The sequence below is a fragment of the Leuciscus leuciscus genome (assembly GCF_965113295.1).
Source record: "Leuciscus leuciscus genome assembly, chromosome: 3".
In the NCBI taxonomy this organism is placed as follows: Eukaryota; Metazoa; Chordata; class Actinopteri; order Cypriniformes; family Leuciscidae; genus Leuciscus; species Leuciscus leuciscus.
In genome coordinates this window covers 48,247,015-48,266,833 of record NC_138727.1, presented here as the reverse complement: position 1 = coordinate 48,266,833, position 19,819 = coordinate 48,247,015, and the positions used below count along the sequence as shown (strand labels likewise).

The 19,819-nt window shown below is 39.6% G+C and overlaps 2 protein-coding genes across 6 annotated transcripts in view; both read right to left on the bottom strand.

The window, feature by feature from the left end:
* LOC309495746 (protein dachsous-like) overlaps positions 1-19,819 on the bottom strand; it is a 126,943-nt gene that overhangs the window by 16,834 nt on the left and 90,290 nt on the right. The window lies entirely within an intron of this gene.
* Positions 4,430-19,779, bottom strand: LOC309495753 (cadherin EGF LAG seven-pass G-type receptor 3-like). Its single transcript, XM_082165590.1, has 17 exons — positions 19,647-19,779; positions 19,084-19,152; positions 18,660-18,823; positions 15,077-15,121; positions 14,894-14,983; positions 14,714-14,803; positions 13,031-13,203; positions 12,762-12,910; positions 12,291-12,598; positions 11,894-12,004; positions 11,149-11,340; positions 10,901-10,998; positions 10,397-10,561; positions 5,881-6,078; positions 5,415-5,516; positions 5,233-5,251; positions 4,430-5,113 (listed from the first exon to the last, which is right to left on the bottom strand). The coding sequence occupies exons 1-15, from the start codon at positions 19,720-19,722 to the stop codon at positions 5,417-5,419; spliced, it is 2,028 nt and encodes a 675-aa protein (XP_082021716.1). The 5' UTR covers positions 19,723-19,779; the 3' UTR covers positions 4,430-5,113; positions 5,233-5,251; positions 5,415-5,416.

The following is a 19,819-nucleotide window of genomic DNA, read 5'->3' as shown; positions in this document are numbered from 1 at the left end:
AAACAGGCTTGTATTTGTTGTTCTGAAATCAGAATGATCGACAAGGTAAAGTTCTTAGACAAACTTTAAGTTGGCTTGAAAAAGCCTAGCCAGAAAGTTAGAAAAAGTTTTAAAATGTTCTAGCATGGTTTAACATGATTTACTATTGGTGCTTCTCAATATCCACCCTCGTCTCCTCGCTCCTCCATCCTATGACCCGGAAACCGATTGAGCTCAGCCATCTTGAAGGACATCTCAATTCTCTAATTGCACCGCGAGGAGTCGAGGATCGAGGAGGCTTCCTGAGGAGTCATGAGCGAGGATGCACAGGTGTATCCTATGCGGAAGAGCTTTATTGACTAAACGTGACGCACGTATAAATTCTCCTCCCCCTTCACATCGGTCACAGTGATTTTAATTTATACTTTACCTTTGCAGTTTATATAAACCACACATCTCACATATTTCAACAGGGTATATTGCTTTATTATTATTTATTATGAATTTCTTAAATAACCAAACTAATACAACATAAGGTCAGATCCTTTGAGTGCAGCTGATGACACCATGAAGTGACGCTCGAGTGATCAAGTATTCCAATGTATAAAAAAGCTTTCATTCGATTCCTCTGTCCTCATTTTCTTTCCTTGCGTCCTTCCCTCGCATCCTACAGGGGGTGGAGCTGAGACGCGAGGAAAGGAAACGAGGATGCACAAATAAGAATTGACAAGCACCCTATGTTTCTAGTGTGGTTTACTAGGTATCGCCGGTGCCACCATTGACATGTGGTTGGTTGCTGCTACGTTGGATGATACTGATTGGCTGCCACGAATTGGCAGGTCCCTCCTAATTTGGTAGGGCTTCCGGCTGTCAACGGCAGCTACTTCCTGCTGCCAGCTGCCGATTTTTTCGCTGAACCCAAGGGGGCTATCCATCACCCGGAAAGCGTACCTTCCCCGGGCGCCGCCATTGATTAGTAGACCATCACCTGCTGTTAGCATTCCATTGACTCCCATTCATTTTGGCGTCACTTTGACAGCGAATAACTTTACATCTGAGGCGTTTAAAGACTCCATTTGTCCATTATTTATTTCTAAAGAAACACGACAATGTATAAAAGGCTCCATTACCTTGTATCTTACGTTATAGCCCCGTAGAAGCAGTTTTTGTAAAAATAGGCTAACGATTGCGTCATAACCACGCGACTCTCGGTTGCACAGTAGAGTAATTACCGTATAGACAGGAGGAGAAGCTTGCGTGCAATCGGGGGGACGTGGAGGCATAAAGTCAAGGGAGAAGCCCATAGAGAGTCATAAAGTTGCTCCTGCTCCTAGCTCATGGACACTCATCCTACTCACGCTCTCCGTCTCTGCAAGTTTCGGAAGGGAATGATTCAGATTTCTCTTGGCACAGCTACTAGAAGACAGATGGGTTGCTCACGTCACATCTTCATCGTCAAGCTCAGTTTGAGTCTGCGCAGTACGCTCAGCCATCAGGAAATGAGTGCTTCTAATTGACTTCACTTTTCTCCGTTGAAGTCTATGGGGTCGCTGTGTCCATTTCTTTTACTGCCTATGGCTGAACCCCTGGATTTTGCTGGAGCTGTCAAGGTAGTCTATCATGCCAGTGACGTCACGGACCGTTGAAGCTCAAGATGCACCCTAGTAACAAAACAACAAACTAACATCACTGTTCCCCCCCATAACTACTTCAGCAGTTTTAAGTGTCCTACCACAAATAACAATGATAACACATCTGTTATATCACCTTTACTTCCTATTTCGTTTCAGTTCCCCTTTAAATCTGATAGCTGGACTCAATTAAATAACATATTTCAAATCAGCAACAAAATCTGATATTAACTGTCCCATAAATGTTGTTTTTAATGCTAAAATAACATTAAAAATACTTATTTTTCAGGCTAGACCAGTCAATGTGCATGTACAAGTCAGGTTTCTATGGGAACCGGAGCTTTTAATGGGAGCTGTAGTGACGCAATGACATTACTAATCAGCGATTGGCTCTTTTACTTACAAGGCGGGAGGAATTCCGCGGCATAATATGCGAAGGAGTTTCTCCCATTCGGAGGTAAATATTAGGAGTGTATCCTCTTTGTATGTCTAATTGCTACGTCCCAGTTCGCCTATTATCCGTACATTTCACTACATTTCTCCCCGAAACGGTAGGAAATTAAATTAGATGGAATGTGGAGGATTTTAAGTGTGATTAGATGGTTGAAAGGGCAGTGACAGGATGCACGTAACTAAGCGACAGAGCTGTCCATTAAAGATGCAGTTAATTAACAGACAGCTCACAGCTCCATAGGGAGCTGCCTTACTATCTACTCCTATAGGGAGCTGCCTTACTATCTACTCCTATAGGGAGCTGCCTTCTTAGGGCCGGTTTACACAGATCACGTTTTGCATTCTCCTGCACAACTTTTTAATTGTTTTTCTATATCGAGATGCTCTAGTCAAGATAAATGTCTTTTTAATGACTTTTGACCTGCAGAGGGTGCTGTTGCATGTGCTGTTTCCCTCCAGGAGTTGAGGTCTGTAGAAATGTTTTTTTTACTCTGTACTTAAAGCTACACTGTGTGATATTTCCCCCATCTAGCGGTGAAATTGTATATGACTACCCAGTGAATATTAGTTTCTGTTCCTTTCAATTTCGAGGGCGTTTTAACTCCTACGGTGGCCGTATTTTTCCAAGATTAACATGGCTTCCAGTTCGACTTCGTCCAATTGCGCCTTTAAAGGTGCAATGTGTGATATTTCTGAGGATCTATTGACAGAAATGCAATATAAGATCCATAACTATGTTTTCAGTGGTGTATAGACCTCACTTAATGAACCGTTATGTTTTTATTACCTTAGAATGAGTCATGTATATCTACATAACCGCGGCCACCCCCTTCTATGAAGGTCGACATACTGTGACGTCATGTTTCTACCGTAGCCGACAGCGAACAGAGCGCTACAGAGTGCGTTTCGTCACTAACTTGAATGAGAAGCAGCAGAAAAAGACGCAGCAGAATACTCAGGTTGTCCCTGACGCGGCAAACGTGGAGAAAAACATGCTGTCTGAACGACGCCTCGGACATCGTAACGTTAGCTATTTCCCCTTACCTAAGTTAGCTGCTTTGATGCTCTTATCTTATACTAACTAGCATGGAAACAAGCTATGGTAAAGTCAGTGAATAAAAGACTAACACAATGATAAACAAGTAAAAATAACAATCGCAATAACATGTGGTTTTACTGAATAATTAAGTAAATATAATTTTATATAAAATATAATATAGAGAAACCTCATTGCTTGACTTGCTACTCTCTGCTGACTCAGACGACGACATCTTCCGATCCTACGTCGGCCACCGTAGTTTCTCATTCGAGTTTGCAATCTGAAGGAAAGGCCGCGAGTTATTGACCGGTTGCAATTCGCAAATCTCACCACTAGATGCTGCTAAAAATCACACACTGCACCTTTAAAACTATTCATCACCTGTGATCCGTCGCAGCACAGATTACAAGGTAAAACAATACTTTTTCACCATTGACGTGAGGAAAAGTAATGCAAGTTATACTAGAGGTCGTTCTGGCGTTATGCACAACCATGCTATGGTTAGACAAGTAACTATAAAACTTCGAATTTACACAAATAGGCTAGATTACCTGCCGAGAAGAAAGCAGGCAACTTCGGCGTCCATTTTAAAATCTTTGCTCCTCATGAGCTCTTTCCATCTGGGAAAAGTTACTCCAATATTGACTTTGGTCTTGCTGATTTGCCCTTACGCGTTGACGTTTTAATTCTCTCTTTCGCTTCCTTGGCGACTCTGCTACATGTCCTCGAAAATAGGCGTGATCCTCCATCAGCAATCTTTCAAGTCTGCCGGCAGTCACGAGTAATCTCCCCCTCGCATTCGTCTCTGTGTCACGGAGTGTAAAGCGCGAAAGGCGAAGCTTGAATTTAAAGGTATGTCCCTCTTTGGCTAATGTAGTTTCAAGATGGAGGGGAAACATGGCGACCGGCATTCGAACCCCTCACCCGTATGTACTTTCAATGGCAGATTATAAACTTACGAGAATACTTTATTACTTGAAAGAAGTAAATATACATTAATGAGCACATATATTTTTGAAAGAACTAAGTGTTTTTTGCTAAGAATCAACAAAAAAAATTACACAGTGTAGCTTTAAAAAACCAACAATCTTTAGTTCTACATAGAGATGTGTGTATCTCCTACCCAAGCCTAATCAATGAAATGAGACTGTTATTGAAATTTAAATGCGATGGTCACTTAAGTAGCCTAATTGTACAATTATTAGTACAATTTATTTGATATTTTATCTGGAAATTTAACTAAATATCTGTAACATAACACATTTTTAATGTTTGTTAGCTATTACCAAATGCCAAATCAATGAGAATTAAAGACACAAAGGCTATATTTAAAAAAGAATCTACATTTATTTACATATACACATTTGGCAGTTCTTGTATTCCTTGGGAATCAATCGAAATGACTGTGGCGTATCCAGCACCACCTCTCCTGTTTGCTCTACAGGACTACAGTGCTACATGTGTCTTAACAGCTGTATTTTTCAGTATGAATTCTGTTTTAAATAACATTTCAATTCATAATAAAGTGGCAGTGACATCTGGCTTCATGTCGGGTGATTCAGACAGCCACTATGAGACAGTAATATATAATGAGTTGAGCAGAGTGATGCTTGTCTCTTTGAAGGGGCCCTGTGTTGTGTCTATTGTGACCTGAGTTTGTCATTGTGAGAGTCACATGACAGCTGATCCTGGAACTGAGGACACATGATCAAAGATGTTAACCCTGTAATGCTGAAGCCCAGAGCCTGTTTTTTGTCTTAAGAAGACCTGATACTCGTGTTGTTTCCTCCATGTTGGGAACTCAACCCTTAACAGCTGCCTAGATCTCAAGTTTAGGATTAGGGCTATATATCGTCATAATCAAGACATCAGTTCATGAAGTCTTGTACACCACTGATAAGAAGTGAGGAGCTTTGATCCATCAGGGTGTTTTCAGAGGGCAGAGATGCTGTTTCCACTGATATCACTTCCATTCTCAGATTCTCTGTCAGGATCTGTTACTAACATGAACCTAAGAAACACACAAAACATATAGGACAAAATTATAAATAAGAATTTAAATGTTTTACGAAAAAATTATACTTAATGAATTATTCTCCACGAGTTTGTCGTTAGAGCAAGATGCTTTACCTCTCTGGATTCTGGGTTTCTGTTAACAAAAGAAGAAACATGTTTAGTCAAACATCTCAGAAGAAACCAACATATATAAAAACATGGTAACTGATGCATATTTAGCATTTGAGAACAATATTTTCACAAATTAGTTTAACTGTTGGCTATATCTTAACTTTAACAATATTTTTTGCACTTACGTTTAAAAGTCAGCAGGATTGTCCATACTGATTCTTCTTTCAGGTATAAAGACGGCAGTAGTTAAACTCTGTCTTTCAGAATCTGTGCCCTTTTTAATTTTCCTGAGGCAACAAAAATATGTATTGTAACTACTTCAACAAACATATACATTTTCTTCAATGTGAAAAAAAATACCCCTAAAACATGAGCAAAGTCAACACAAAGACAACTGGCATTACATCACTGCGTTTTAGTAAAGCTACTTCTGTCAGTCCAGGTGAAACAGAACAGACAATCAATCAAATAAAAGAAAAAAATCAATTCTGATTTCAGTTTATTTATCAATTAGGAAATCTTTTCAGGTCAGTTGACCACTACTAAGTTTATTCAGTGACACACACACACACACACACACACACACACACACACACACACACACACACACACACACACACACACACCTGCAGTTACATGGCCATAACTTACTTGACAAGATGGATAATAGTCGACACTGAAGTCACACTGATTATAGCCAGCACAACACTGACAGCGATGAGAGCGATTGTGACGGCTTGAATGGATTCTCCAGAGTCTCCAGAACTGTCCTCCACTTTGATTATCAAACCAGGACCAAAAACCTTCTTCAGCTCAGATGTTAAATCTTTGTTCTCACGGTTCAGTTTCCTGTGGGAGTGAAGATATTTCAGATGCTGCCCATTATACTCTCATCCTAATTATATAGAATAGATGTAATTCAGGCAAGAGGGAGATCTGAAGAGTATTTTGTTAATGCACACATACATACATTATATATATATATATATATGCACTAATGTATCGGCCAATTGCTACACTTCTATAGTCCATTTTCGATGTTATTTTGCAGATTTCTGCTTAACGGAGATATACAACCTTGTGGCAGATCATATTCACATGCTTCTTCGTAACGACTCCGCAATGAACTTCACCACAGATATTTGGTCTTCAGATATAGACTTAAACAGATATAGATTAGAACTTGACAAAGACTTGCTTCATGCACAATAATTTACCGGTTCTCACACTTCATTGGCAATCTCACAAGCATTCACTGACATGTTAGATAGATGGAAATTTGACAGATCAAGAGTGCACACTGTTGTAAGTGCGAGTAATATGGCTAAAGCCATGACAACAGTGATATTATGAGTTTGCCCTGCATTGCTCATTCTCTCCACCTGGCTGTCAACGAAGGCATATTAAAGCCAGTGAAATGTGACAGAATTGGTCAGTATGTGCCGAAATATCGTAGGCCACTTTAAACACTCACAACTTGCGACATAAGGGACAAATAGCACCTTCTATATGATGGAAAGTCTTTTAGAACAGGAAAGAGCGCTTGCTGAGTACGCTGCAGATTTGAACAAATAACCAGAGAGATTAGCAAAGAAGATGCGTTCGTTACTGACATTATCCCTGTTAGAGACTCTAAAGGTTACACCGCAAAGAAGCCGACAGTGACCACTTATATTCAATAATTCAGAAGTCGGCTTTTAGTCATCATAAAAACACATAGGCCTAATAGTTTTTACGTCATGCTTTATTTTAAGATATCGCACAGCAATAAAAGAAGGGCTTGTATAGACAAGTGAATTAACAATAAAATCTTTCTCTGCCATGTGCAACAAAATTGTTCAAGAAAACAGGACTGTGACGGAGAGTACGAGTGCCTCAACACAAGTTGCTAGTTATCTAGCACGAGAGCGCTGGGCCGCTGATCAAACCCATGCTGCTAATGTAATGAACGAGAAAAGAAATCAACTAAGCTGCGATAAAGCATGGATACTTTTGTTTGTGAAGAAGAATTTACCCCTTACTCTTAAATATGGGAATTGAATGATGAGTGGTTGTGTGGGCCTAGGTGTTCAGAATTGCTAATGTTAATGTAATTTAAGAACATTCAAAAAAGTAAAAAATGACCAGTTTGATGTTCAATGATAAAGCAGAAGTGCTTTTGTTTGTTAAGAAAGATTAACCCCACACTTATTTGGGGGAAATGCTGATTGATTGCAGAAAATGATGCTTTTCATATCCAGTTAATGTTAATATGAGTTAATATGATCAAAGAAGTTCGATGACTCAAATTATAGAGCAGAAATGGTTTTGTTTATGGTGAGTGAATGTGAGCCTATAACAGGAGGGCTTTTTAGAACTCAGTCAATGTTAATATGAATTAATTGCATTCAATAAGTTAAGAAATCTGAATTTAATCTTCAGAATTTAGTTAATGTTGTTAGGTTTAAGTAAGGATAGTACTGACTAACACGATTAAGAGCGATCCCAGATGATGTCACACCTGTGAATGATAAGACTGTTGTGTGTGTAAGAGGCGGGGTTTCTAGACTCAAAGGAAAACACAGCTTTTATGTTCACATGTAGATTATTTTGGACAATGATTTCTTTCATTTTGGGACTATCACCACCACCATGTTTTAAAAGACAAAAATAGAAAAAAGAAGAAAACTTGAACGCAAACGGTACGCTTGTGCTTTACCGAAAACACGGGACATCCACACTGCACGTCGCCAGGTCAGACAAATGCAGGTGAGTGGTCTCTCTCTGGGTAGTTGTTAGCTGACACACGCACACATACTTGCATCCATGCATTCATGCATTTTGGACATATTTGCATCCATGCACATTATTTTGCATCTCAAAGGGAAAGTTGTTTTGGTGTTACGACGGATAACTACAAACATAAAACCCCTAGTCGGCTGTAGTAGTTATATATTACAAAAATGATACCAGAGGTTGGAGCTTGAACGTGATAGAGTAAATCAACTAAACAGACAGAGACAGAGGGAGCATGAGGTAAGATTTGATATAACAAAGTGTTTTGCACCCATGCCTCGATTTCACTTTGGAGCAACTAATGCATTTTTCGAAGCATTTGAGAGAATTGCTGCAGAAAGAGACTGGCCACAATCTGAGTGGGGTGACGTTAGTTAGGAGGGAGTTAGCTGATAAATCCCAAGAGGCGTTTGTAGCTCTTAATGCTGTGCAGCACACTGAATACGAAACTGTGAAACAGACTGTTTTGCGGACCTATGAATTGGTGCCTGAGGACTATAGGCAGCAGTTTCGGAAAGGTAGGTTGAAGCCAGGCCAGACATACTGTATGTTTACTTAGCTATGCAGCAGGAAATACTTTTTGATAAATGGCAGCGGGCAACAGAAACTTATTCCTTTCAAGAGTTGAAACAGCTAATGGTACTGGAGCAATTAAAAAAGTGTCTACCCAAACATATTGCAGTGCACCTGAATTAACAGGAGGTAACTGAGGTTCGTGCAGCAGCGGAAATGGCAGACAATTGTGTCTTAGTGCACCAGGAGCCCTGTATGACAGACAAAAAACTGGTCTCTCCAAGGCAGTTTGATGAAAGGGTTCAGAAAAAAGGAAAGAGTTAGAGAGAGGAATCGCTGAATGGCCGCAAGGCATGTAAATCCAACAGAAAGTCTCTCAGTATTCAATCCAACAGAAGAAATACTCAGCCAAAGGAAACAGAAAGTCTCTCAGTAATAATAGAACAGAAATGCGCGGTCAGGGCCGGCAACGCGGAATCCCAGAGGGTGAGAGAAAGGCTGGGTCCGTAGAGAGAGCACGGGAACGCCAAACCGTGGACCACTCACGTTAGCTGGAGGTTGAACAAAGCAGAGGCGAGGTAATAATGTTGTCAGTAAAGAACACGCACCAGACAGGACTTGACAAGACAGGGGTAGGAATAGCAGGCAAACAGGTACATAACATTCGTCAATAATCTGACAAAGAACAAAAGAAAGGAAAGCCTAGAAATAGAGAGACTAATCAGAGAAGGTGGGAAACAGGTGAGGAGGGAGAGTGAAGAGATGAATTGATGAGAAACAGCTGAGAGCGAATGAGAAAATGAATGTGAATGTGTGTGCGTAAAAGGATGTAATAATGAGTGTGACAGGAAGAGGGAGGAAGAGTGTAAGAGAAGAATACCAGGATCATGACAATCGCGAAGCCCCAGAAGTTTAATAGAGCCCCTAGAGATATAATTTGTCATTACTGTAGAAAGGCATATCAAGCCCCGGTGCCCTGCCTGACAGAGGGGGAGGGAAAATGGTCCCCAGCGTTATAGGGACAGCATACACGCTGAGTAATTTTGACCCAGCTTGTTGGGTTTTATGCATTAATCCATTTGCTGGGTTGTTTTTTCACATAGTGCAAGGTAAGTCAACCTGATTTTGAAGGTATTTCATGTTAAATAATAAAAATGCACTCTAAAATCTCATAGGACAAGAACATTATTCATATTTCAATATTTTTTATTCAATGGCATATCAGTCTTTTGCAATCATAAAATACTCAAAAACCTTTAGTAAACGTTTCAGGATGTGATAGGAGCAGCAAGCAATAGCCTCGTGGGCAGTCAAAGTTAAAGGTGGGGTATGTAATTCTCTTTCTTGGCCATTTTTTCAAAATCACTTTAAATCCTATTCCTAACCCCCTTACAGCCACTGAGTTAGAAGCACTGAAATGAAAATTAAGCAATTTAATCATCTGTGGAACGGGCAGGACTCGGAAAAACTCCAGCCAATCATTTCCAAGACCACCTAGAATCATTGGACAGTATGTGCGTCAATCAAACGGTCGTACCATCCCCCCCTCCCCCTCATGTTCTTTAAATGGGTGGAGTCAAAGGAAAGAAGGTAGGACCATTTGAGTTGTGTATTTTCAAAATCTGCTGGCCGTTTTGCAAATCACATACCCCACCTTTAAAATGGAAATGAAATGTATTCAGATCTCAGATTAATTTTATAACTGATCAAAATTAACTTAAATGACTTAAAGTCAGAGCATGACCATAAGCCATCTGGCCATCTGCTCCAACCATTATAACTGTTTATTGTAAACATGTTTGCTGTTTCCTTGCACATTTCCACATACTCAGCTTTCACATTAGAATAGTCTAAATTAACTGATATTAGTTCAACTTACTCTTTGACCTCTGTGGCTTGGATGACAGCACCACTGGAGTCCATGGCGATGAAACTGACGTAAGTCTTGTCTGTAGATTCTCTAAGAATGGTGTGCTTCTCATTCCCATCCTCAGCTCTCACACTGAGGATTTTCACAGTCCAACCTAAAACTTTCCCCATGGAACTGAGGAAAAAAACACACTATCAGATGGTGTATAGAACACAAAACAATAAGAGGAGGTATCAAGAAGTACCAATTCAGTCCAGTTTGTAAAACAGAATATATATATATATATATATTTATTAAACTGGCTTATAATGTTTTGCTCATGATCAGCGGTGAGCTCAGACCTCCACAGGTTCAGGTGTAAAATCGCTTTCCTGGGTTGGTTCCTCTCGGTGAGGCACCATAATATGACCAATTAGGGGACTTTACTTTTAGAGATTAAAGGGGCAGATGCTAAAAAATCTGCCCACCCATCACCTCAATAACACGTTTCAATAATGAACAGAGATTACTTACTCTTCCATCTCTGGTGTCTTCTTATCCACTATGTATACGGGCCGGTTTAAGGAGATTACTGAGACGCTGTCACGATGGACACTTTCTTTCAATTTGATCTGTAGGCGGCAAACACAAGAACTCACAAGAACACAATAACTCATTACATTGACTGCTCTGTTTTACTGCTTTCTTATTCAAAATGCCATTGGTGGTTTGAAAGAGTCTTTCAAAAGCTTTCCCTTTTTTCTCCCTCTGTTTCAGCTCACCTGTACTGTTGTAGTCGTGAACAGCCCATGTTTATCAGTGGCTTTAACATGAAAGGTGAACAAATTGTCTCTAAAACTGGATGCATCCAGTACGTAGACCTGACCAGTGCTTGCCTCCACATCCAGCAGAGTTGTGGACTCCAGCAGGGAATACTGCAGTTCTGAGCTCTCGCCCACATCAGGGTCCGATGCCTGAGGGACACAACACCACATTTCAACCACTTTAACTACAATAAAATCATGAAATCAATTGTAAAAAATGTTTTTAATGTCAGGCACTTCATATATAGAACCATATAGGGGATCCCATCAGGGGATTATGTTATGGATTTAGTTTTGAACATTAATTACATTTTATAAATTAAGCAGCTCGTAAACATACTTTTATAACAGAAGAATTTAAATAACCTGTTAAACATGAAAATATTTTTCTTTAAGTATAAATGAAGGGTTCTTTAAAAAAATTGTTTTTAAAACATAAACAAAAATTATGCTAGGAGAAAAAAGGCAAGTCTGATCACTTTGAAAAATACATCTCCTCAACAAGACCCATGATTTGAGGAATCATTCATGTCCGTAGTACAGATGGCATGGGATGAGTTAAGGTTTTGAACAAAATCACTGGCCATTTAGCATGAGCAATAGCAACAGTAACAGTGATGTTTGCCTTAGTGAACACCACTAATTACAAAATAGATCTGAGTACATCCACTTCATTTATATCTGATGTCAATGCCACACTTACCTGGACCTTCACTATAGGGTATTTGTATGGAGAGATATTGAAAATCTCTGCTTTATATATTTCAGCGTCAAACACAGGAGCCTCATTCACGTTCTCAACCTGAACGCTGACCTGTAGATTGTGACAAAAAGAAAGTCAAATTCTCTGTGCCAGCTTTCTTTTAAGAAGAGAAAATTTGTCTTTGACATGCTTAAAGAGTAGTTCTTCGGGCCAAAAACATACTCCAGGTAAAATAATAATCTAGGTAAGTATGTGGACGCAAACACATCTAGCGGCACAAGCTTGTGTCACTACATTCTGATATATATATACTGTATATATATATATTTATTATGTATTAACATAAATTGGAAACATAGAGTTTGTTTCTGGCCTTAATTTAAAGTAAGAATAGTACCGTTGTCTCTGCAGTGTTTGGAGGAGTTCTGGAGTCTATGGCTTCTACTGTGAGGATGAACCACTCCTCTTTCTCCTTGTCCAGCGGTCTGAGAGCTTTTATGGTTCCCTCACCATCCACAGAGAAGACATCTTCATGTGATTTCATGTTATAGCTGACCGTAACCCATGGAGTTCCTGTTAATGCCTTGACCTTGCCCACTATTGAGGCCTCAGGTTCATTCTCTTTTATTGTGAATTTGTAGGAGGAGCTTTCAAAACTCACACTCTCAGTGAGAGAGGCAATTTTGAAGTGGATCAAGACTTCAGCTACAGAGAGAAGAAAGATGTTAATCTTGACTTGTTTATCAAATCAGATTTTAATAATTAAGAAGGAAATAACTGCTCCCAATAAGAATTGCTTACATTATCTGCATTGTATTAACACCAGAATCACTAAAGGAATATTACGGTACGTAAACTAAGCCCAAACCTTCATCAGATTCTGGTGGTGTTCCATGATCTGTCGCTATAGCAGTGAGGGTTAGCAGCGTGTCTTCTGTGACCTCGCTAAGGTCAGAGGTCAAAGTGATGTCTCCTGTTTCAGCATCCAATGCGACCATTGAGGAGTCTTCAGAGAAACTACAGAAAGACAACATTCGTGCATCTGTCTTAAAGGAGTGATGTAGGTAAGTGTGTTCATTGTTTAGCCTTCATGTTATTGATCCTAATGAAATGGAAGCTTAGTTAGCTTAAGCTTACCTGTAACTAATAACCGTGTTGTTTCCAGCATCTTTATCTGTGGCCGAGAGCGTCAGCAGCACATCTCCAACTTTGGCGTCTTTAACCAGAATGCTTTTCCTGTAGGTTTCGGAGCTGAAAACTGGAGCGTTGTCATTGACATCTGTGATACTGACCCTCACTGTGGTGAAGTTCTGCAGAAAATGAACCCAAGCAACCCTTTGTAGTGCAGATCAAAAGTTCATATTTGCAATGTCTAGCATTTAACTTAAGGATTGTATTAGTACTAGAGTTGGATCCACAGCGTCAAGAGGTTCTGAACTCTGGCCTTGAGATCCACTTTCCTGCAGAGTTTAGCTTCAACCTTTATCAAACTCACCTGCCTATAACTTTCTAGTAATCCTGCAGGAAAGTGGACCTTGAGGAGGAGAGTTGAGAGCATTTAGAGCATTGATAGACAACCCTGATTCTGGAGAGCAACCATCCTGTAGAGTTTAGCTCTAACCCTCCAACCAAATACACCTGAACCAGCTAATCAAGGTATGCAGGCTTACTAGAAACGTTCAGTCAAATGTGTTGGGGCAAGTTGAAGCTAAACTCTGATTGGCTCTCCATGAGCAGTTTTAGACACCCCTGCTTTAGAGCAAGGGTAGCCAACCCTGATCCTGGAGAGCAACCTTTCAGCAGAGTTCAGTTGCAACTCTGCTCCAACACGCCTGCCTGTAGTTTTTAAGTAATCCAGAACACCCTGGATAGCTGGTTCAGGAGAGTTTGTTTAGGGTTGGAGTTCAACTCTTGTGGAAAGCAGCTCTCCAGGAGCAAACCTGTTCTATGTTGTCTATATAATGTGCAACTACGTGCCTCAAACAAAACCCTAAAAAGTCTTTCAAAGATTTGATTCCATGAAGCTCGCAAACTCTGGAAAATCAAGCGCCATCAAAATTGATGAGTCACCCATAGTGTAAGTAGAATCTAGTTGCTATTTACACTTAGTGCAAGTGGCCACAGCCTTTAATTCATAAAGCTGAGCTTACACATAATTACATATATCATTTTGATTTCTTTCCTTAATAAAGATCTGCATGTGTAACATGTTTTTGTCGGTTCATCCCGTTTAAGTTATATTTTTGCATCTGGGCCTAAATGTGAAATGAGAGCACATGTGACGAGTGTACATTTACATTTACATTTACATTTAGTCATTTAGCAGACGCCCTTATCCAAAGCGACTTACACATTAGGACTAAGTTCAGCGAGTCATCATAAAGAGGCAAAAGCAACAACAACGCAGGAAGTGCTCAAAATACGAAGTTCTGGTATTATTCAGAGTAGCATAAGCCTGATAAGTGATGTTTCAAAGGGAAAGGATTTTTTTTTTTTTTTTTTTTTTACACATCACATTTGTTTTATAGATAAAGCGAGGGCGAATCTCACTGAAGAGGCTGATTACATTTGTTTGTATATCAGGAATTAAAGATCAGTGAAAATGCCGAATGCTGTCCTGTTTTTCTCATACGCAACCAAAAACACAACGCAGACAACAGACCAGTTACACATGCATAAAAACTATAAAAAACAAACAAACATGAGATTAGGGATGATTAAATATTGTAATTGATTGACAGTCCTGTTGGAAATTTAACTATTTCTAGTGCTCAATACCAGTAATGCAGTTTTGGAAGGGTGTTAGCATTCATGACATACCAGTATAGAATATATAATATTGGCGTTTTCTGGAGAAACATCTGCATCTTCAGCCTTCACCCTGAGCACATCTGAACCCACAGCTGTCGTCTGGAGCAAAAGACACAGTTTATAAAGAGATGTGAGTCTCTGAGTGACCAAACACACTTCTGCTGTATAAAGATGTGACATTACACACACCTCTGACACTGTGGCGCTGTATGTTTTACTCTGGAAGATCGGAGGATTGTCATTGATATCCTGAACTTCTAACGTCCTGATGTTTTTCAGCTGAAATGGAGAATGAAGACTTTATAGTGAAGGTTTATGTGATGAATACTTTGTCTTATTAAATAATTTGATAATGTTTTTGTTTAAACTTACCGACAGGTTTGGGCAAGTGAGTGAATAATACAAAATCCCCCCTGACTAGAAGAAATAAAACACAAAGAGACTTCATTTCTTTATGAGATTAAAAAAAACAAAAAGTGTTTTTTTTTTTACATTTCTTAATACCACACAAACATAACTACAAGCCATGTACATTACCAGACACATACCTCCCCCCTTCCGTTATGTAAGTTTATACATTTTCTTTTTCTTTTCCCTTTTGCTTTTGCCCCTGCAGCTATCACTTCATACATACACATAGGCATACACTATCCACACTCATGCATAACATGTTTCCAAACCCATTTCCCCTTAAACACCTTAACCGTGACCAACTAATGTAAATCTCAGATCAACAAAAAGAATTTGCTCAAGATCATTCTATTCAATCAATAATAATACATTCTTGTGTTTGTCAACTGTCTTGTCCCTCTGTTGTCTGTCTGTCACCATGTCGTGTCTTATATGTTACGTATGGCCGGTTCAGATTACACGTTTTTTTTATCTTATGCGATAGTCACTGTGTCAGATTACACGATTTTGACTCCTAAAATCGTGTCGTGTCGTGGACAAGAACCATGTCAGACTACACGTTTCTTCCAGACCAGTCATCGCGTGTCGTCTTTGAAGACGCGCGTTAAGGCGAAACTAGTAGCGCCTGACTTCCGGAAACGAACGTAAACAAACAATGGATGAAGCAGCGATTTTCCTATTGGCTGTCTTGTGTTCAGAAAAAGATAAAAAAAGAAAGAAAACCCGACAATGGACACGTTCTTGGATTGCACGAAGAGGACAGTATGGACTGTCAATCCTTCAAAGAGAACTTGAGGTAAAATATGTTTTTTTATATAACGTTAGGCCTATATTTGTACTTTTAGCCAGTAGTAAAAGTAATATAAATGTTGCTAGCTTGCCACAACGATAAGATATTTCAAAAACAGACTGTTAAAACAATTATTCATTCACACACACACACACACACTCGCTCGCTCATTCACACACACTCGCTCACACACTCTCTCACTCATTCACACACACTCTCGCTCGCTCGCTCGCTCGCTCATTCACACACACTCGCTCATTCACACACACTCTCGCATTCACACACACTCTCGCTCGCTCGCTCGCTCGCTCATTCACACACACTCGCTCATTCACACACACTCTCGCTCGCTCGCTCATTCACACACACTCGCTCACACACTCTCTCACTCATTCACACACACTCTCGCTCGCTCATTCACACACACTCGCTCACACACTCTCTCACTCATTCACACACACTCTCGCTCGCTCATTCACACACACTCGCTCATTCACACACACTCTCGCATTCACACACACTCTCGCATTCACACACACTCTCGCATTCACACACACTCTCGCTCGCTCGCTCATTCACACACACTCGCTCATTCACACACACTCTCGCTCGCTCGCTCATTCACACACACTCACGCATTCTCACTCGTAACACACATACATAATCACACTCACACAAACAAGTTTCTCTATAGCGAAGTACAATTTAATGAATGATTAGTTAGCTTAATGCTAATTCCAGTCAGTTACTCACCGGGTTGCTGAAGTACTTCTGCTATTTTTCGCCAGCATTTTTCTTTTTTAATTCTGTCATGGTACTCTCTCGATGAAACATCATACAGGCAGGAGTACTGTTGCCACAGCTCCACGAACCTTTCCTCCATTTCATAATTCCACTTAGCAACACCATCGTCTCTATTTCGTTTCGGCATTTTTGAAAGCTGTGTATGGAAATGCGTCTGTGCTCCTATTGGTCAATGTCACACGTGATAGAACCCGTCGTGGAGGACCGAAAAAAAAATTAAACATGCTAGTCTTTTTGTCGTGGTGTCGTGAAGCATCGCAGACGCAACGTAGGCTGTCGCCCGCTATGACACACTATACGAGATGAAACGATCGAATCTTGCGTCCCGACGCCCGTTGTCGTATACGAATTCCCACGACACTCTAATGGCCGGTTCAGATTACACGTTTTTTTTTATCTTATGCGATAGTCACTGTGTCAGATTACACGATTTTGACTCCTAAAATCGTGTCGTGTCGTGGACAACAAGAACCATGTCAGACTACACGTTTCTTCCAGACCAGTCATCGCGTGTCGTCTTTGAAGACGCGCGTGAAGGCGAAACTAGTAGCGCCTGACTTCCGGAAACGAACGTAAACAAACAATGGATGAAGCGGCGATTTTCCTATTGGCTGTCTTGTGTTCAGAAAAAGATAAAAAAAGAAAGAAAACCCGACAATGGACACGTTCTTGGATTGCACGAAGAGGACAGACTGTCAATCCTTCAAAGAGAACTTGAGGTAAAATGTTTCACACACACTCTCGCTCGCTCGCTCATTCACACACACTCTCTCACTCATTCACACACACTCTCGCTGGTTCGCTCATTCACACACACTCGCTCACTCATTCACACACACTCTCGCTCACTCATTCACACACACACACACACACTCTCGCTCGCTCATTCACACACACTCACGCATTCTCACTCGTAACACACATACATAATCACACTCACACAAACAAGTTTCTCTATAGCGAAGTACAATTTAATGAATGATTAGTTAGCTTAATGCTAATTCCAGTCAGTTACTCACCGGGTTGCTGAAGTACTTCTGCTATTTTTCGCCAGCATTTTTCTTTTTTAATTCTGTCATGGTACTCTCTCGATGAAACATCATACAGGCAGGAGTACTGTTGCCACAGCTCCACGAACCTTTCCTCCATTTCATAATTCCACTTAGCAACACAATCGTCTCTATTTCGTTTCGGCATTTTTGAAAGCTGTGTATGGAAATGCGTCTGTGCTCCTATTGGTCAATGTCACACGTGATAGAACCCGTCGTGGAGGACCGAAAAAAAAAATTAAACATGCTAGTCTTTTTGTCGTGGTGTCGTGAAGCATCGCAGACGCAACGTAGGCTGTCGCCCGCTATGACACACTATACGAGATGAAACGATCGAATCTTGCGTCCCGACGCCCGTTGTCGTATACGAATTCCCACGACACTCTAAGTCAAACGGATCGTGGCAAAATCGGGCTAAAAACGTGTAATCTGAACCGGCCATAAAGTCAAACGGATCGTGGCAAAATCGGGCTAAAAACGTGTAATCTGAACCGGCCATAATTACACTCTGTACGTGGTGCTATAATCCCTCCTCCTTATGTACCCAGGGTCTCACTAAAGTGGGTGAATGGTTACGCACTGTATATAAATCTATTGTCTGTTATTGTAACATATTGTGTGTATATTTTTTGCTTTATTAAAAAATAAAGTTGTCCTCCGAAGAGGGGGTGTGGTGACGGGCCAAAAATAAATTAATAAAATAATAATACTTTTTTTTTTTTTTTTTATAAAGAAAAAGTTACTACCAACCATTAATGTTAATATTAATGTTAATGACTAGTAAATAATAAATTCCATTGAAGATGGAATTACTAATAATTACTTCTATATATACACTTCTCTCTCTCTCTCTCTCTCTAACACTTTTTATATATACTGTATTGATCAGTGAAGAACAAACCTCCTGTAGTACATCAGCGTCCAGTGGTTTGATGGTTCGTACAGTAGCGGTTGAGTCTCCATTAGAGTAAACCAGCTCCAGAAATGTTACACCAATGGGAAAGAGATATTCCTCCAGCACCAGACGATCATCAGGTCCAATATTAGTGATAATCTCTACATCTCCTGAAGGCCAGATCAAATACATAATCTGACACACAATCTAAACATAAATGCTAGATAATTCCAGAATTGTTCTTGCATTACTACTATTGTAATATTAACAAGCAAATGCATTTTAAATGACCACAGTGTTTTTTTGTTTTTTATGAAATATCAATTATTTTAAGTCTAAAAAAAAAATATATAATTTACATTGAAATAAAATAATCAAAATTTTTGCTTGCAAATGTGAAAAGAAGCATAATATTTTGGACATTTCTCACCTTCATATCCCTCCTGGATTTCCCCTACTTTTCTATTGCTTCCAGTTGCACAGTTTATAGGTAAAGTAACTTAAACAGAAACAAGTTATTGGTTTGAGGACTTAACAAACAGCTTTAAGCCTGAATAAGGTAGCACAGAATACACTAAATCACACAATACAGTAAAAACAAGATGTATAACAATTTAAACATGAGCATACAGTTTTACGATTCATTTTCATTTCCATTACTTTACTGATATGCTGGTGACATATAGTGAACAGACAGTTGTCACTCTAATCTCTGATTGGAAAAGGAATATTACTCCAATTTTCAAACTCGTGTCATTTTATCGTAAATCATTTCACTTATATTATTGAATAAAGTGGGTTCCTATTAAATCCTGCATTTTACTTTATTAGAAGACCTTAGTCCTGTAAAACACATGCTTTTTAACAGACAACAGCTAGAACTAAATATATAGAAGAACTAGATATATCTTATAAAAGTAAGTTAGGCCTCACATCCAAATGTGTGAATGTAAAATGTTTATTTCAGCTTGCTATGAATAAATTTTCACTTACCAATAGCACTCCTTACACTGTGGACATGAAGACAAGCTGAAATAAATAAAATAGAGAATAAATCCATCTTTTCCATAATTCACTGCACAAGAGAATGAATATTCCTTGTGTAATTTCTCTCTCTGAACTCTTCTTTATTGTATGCCATAAACAGTTATTCTCTGGTGTAAGCA

Bases quoted from the DNA above. Each gene is read 5' to 3' on its own strand.
- LOC309495753 (XM_082165590.1), bottom strand. From the start codon at position 19,722: ATGGAAAAGATGGATTTATTCTCTATTTTATTTATTTCAGCTTGTCTT. The intron at 12,599-12,761 runs GTTTGGGCTTAG...TTCTCTCTGTAG, and splicing joins ACCACCAGAATCTGATGAAG to CTGAAGTCTTGATCCACTTC. The intron at 11,341-11,893 runs GTAAGTGTGGCA...TGTGTCCCTCAG, and splicing joins ACCCTATAGTGAAGGTCCAG to GCATCGGACCCTGATGTGGG.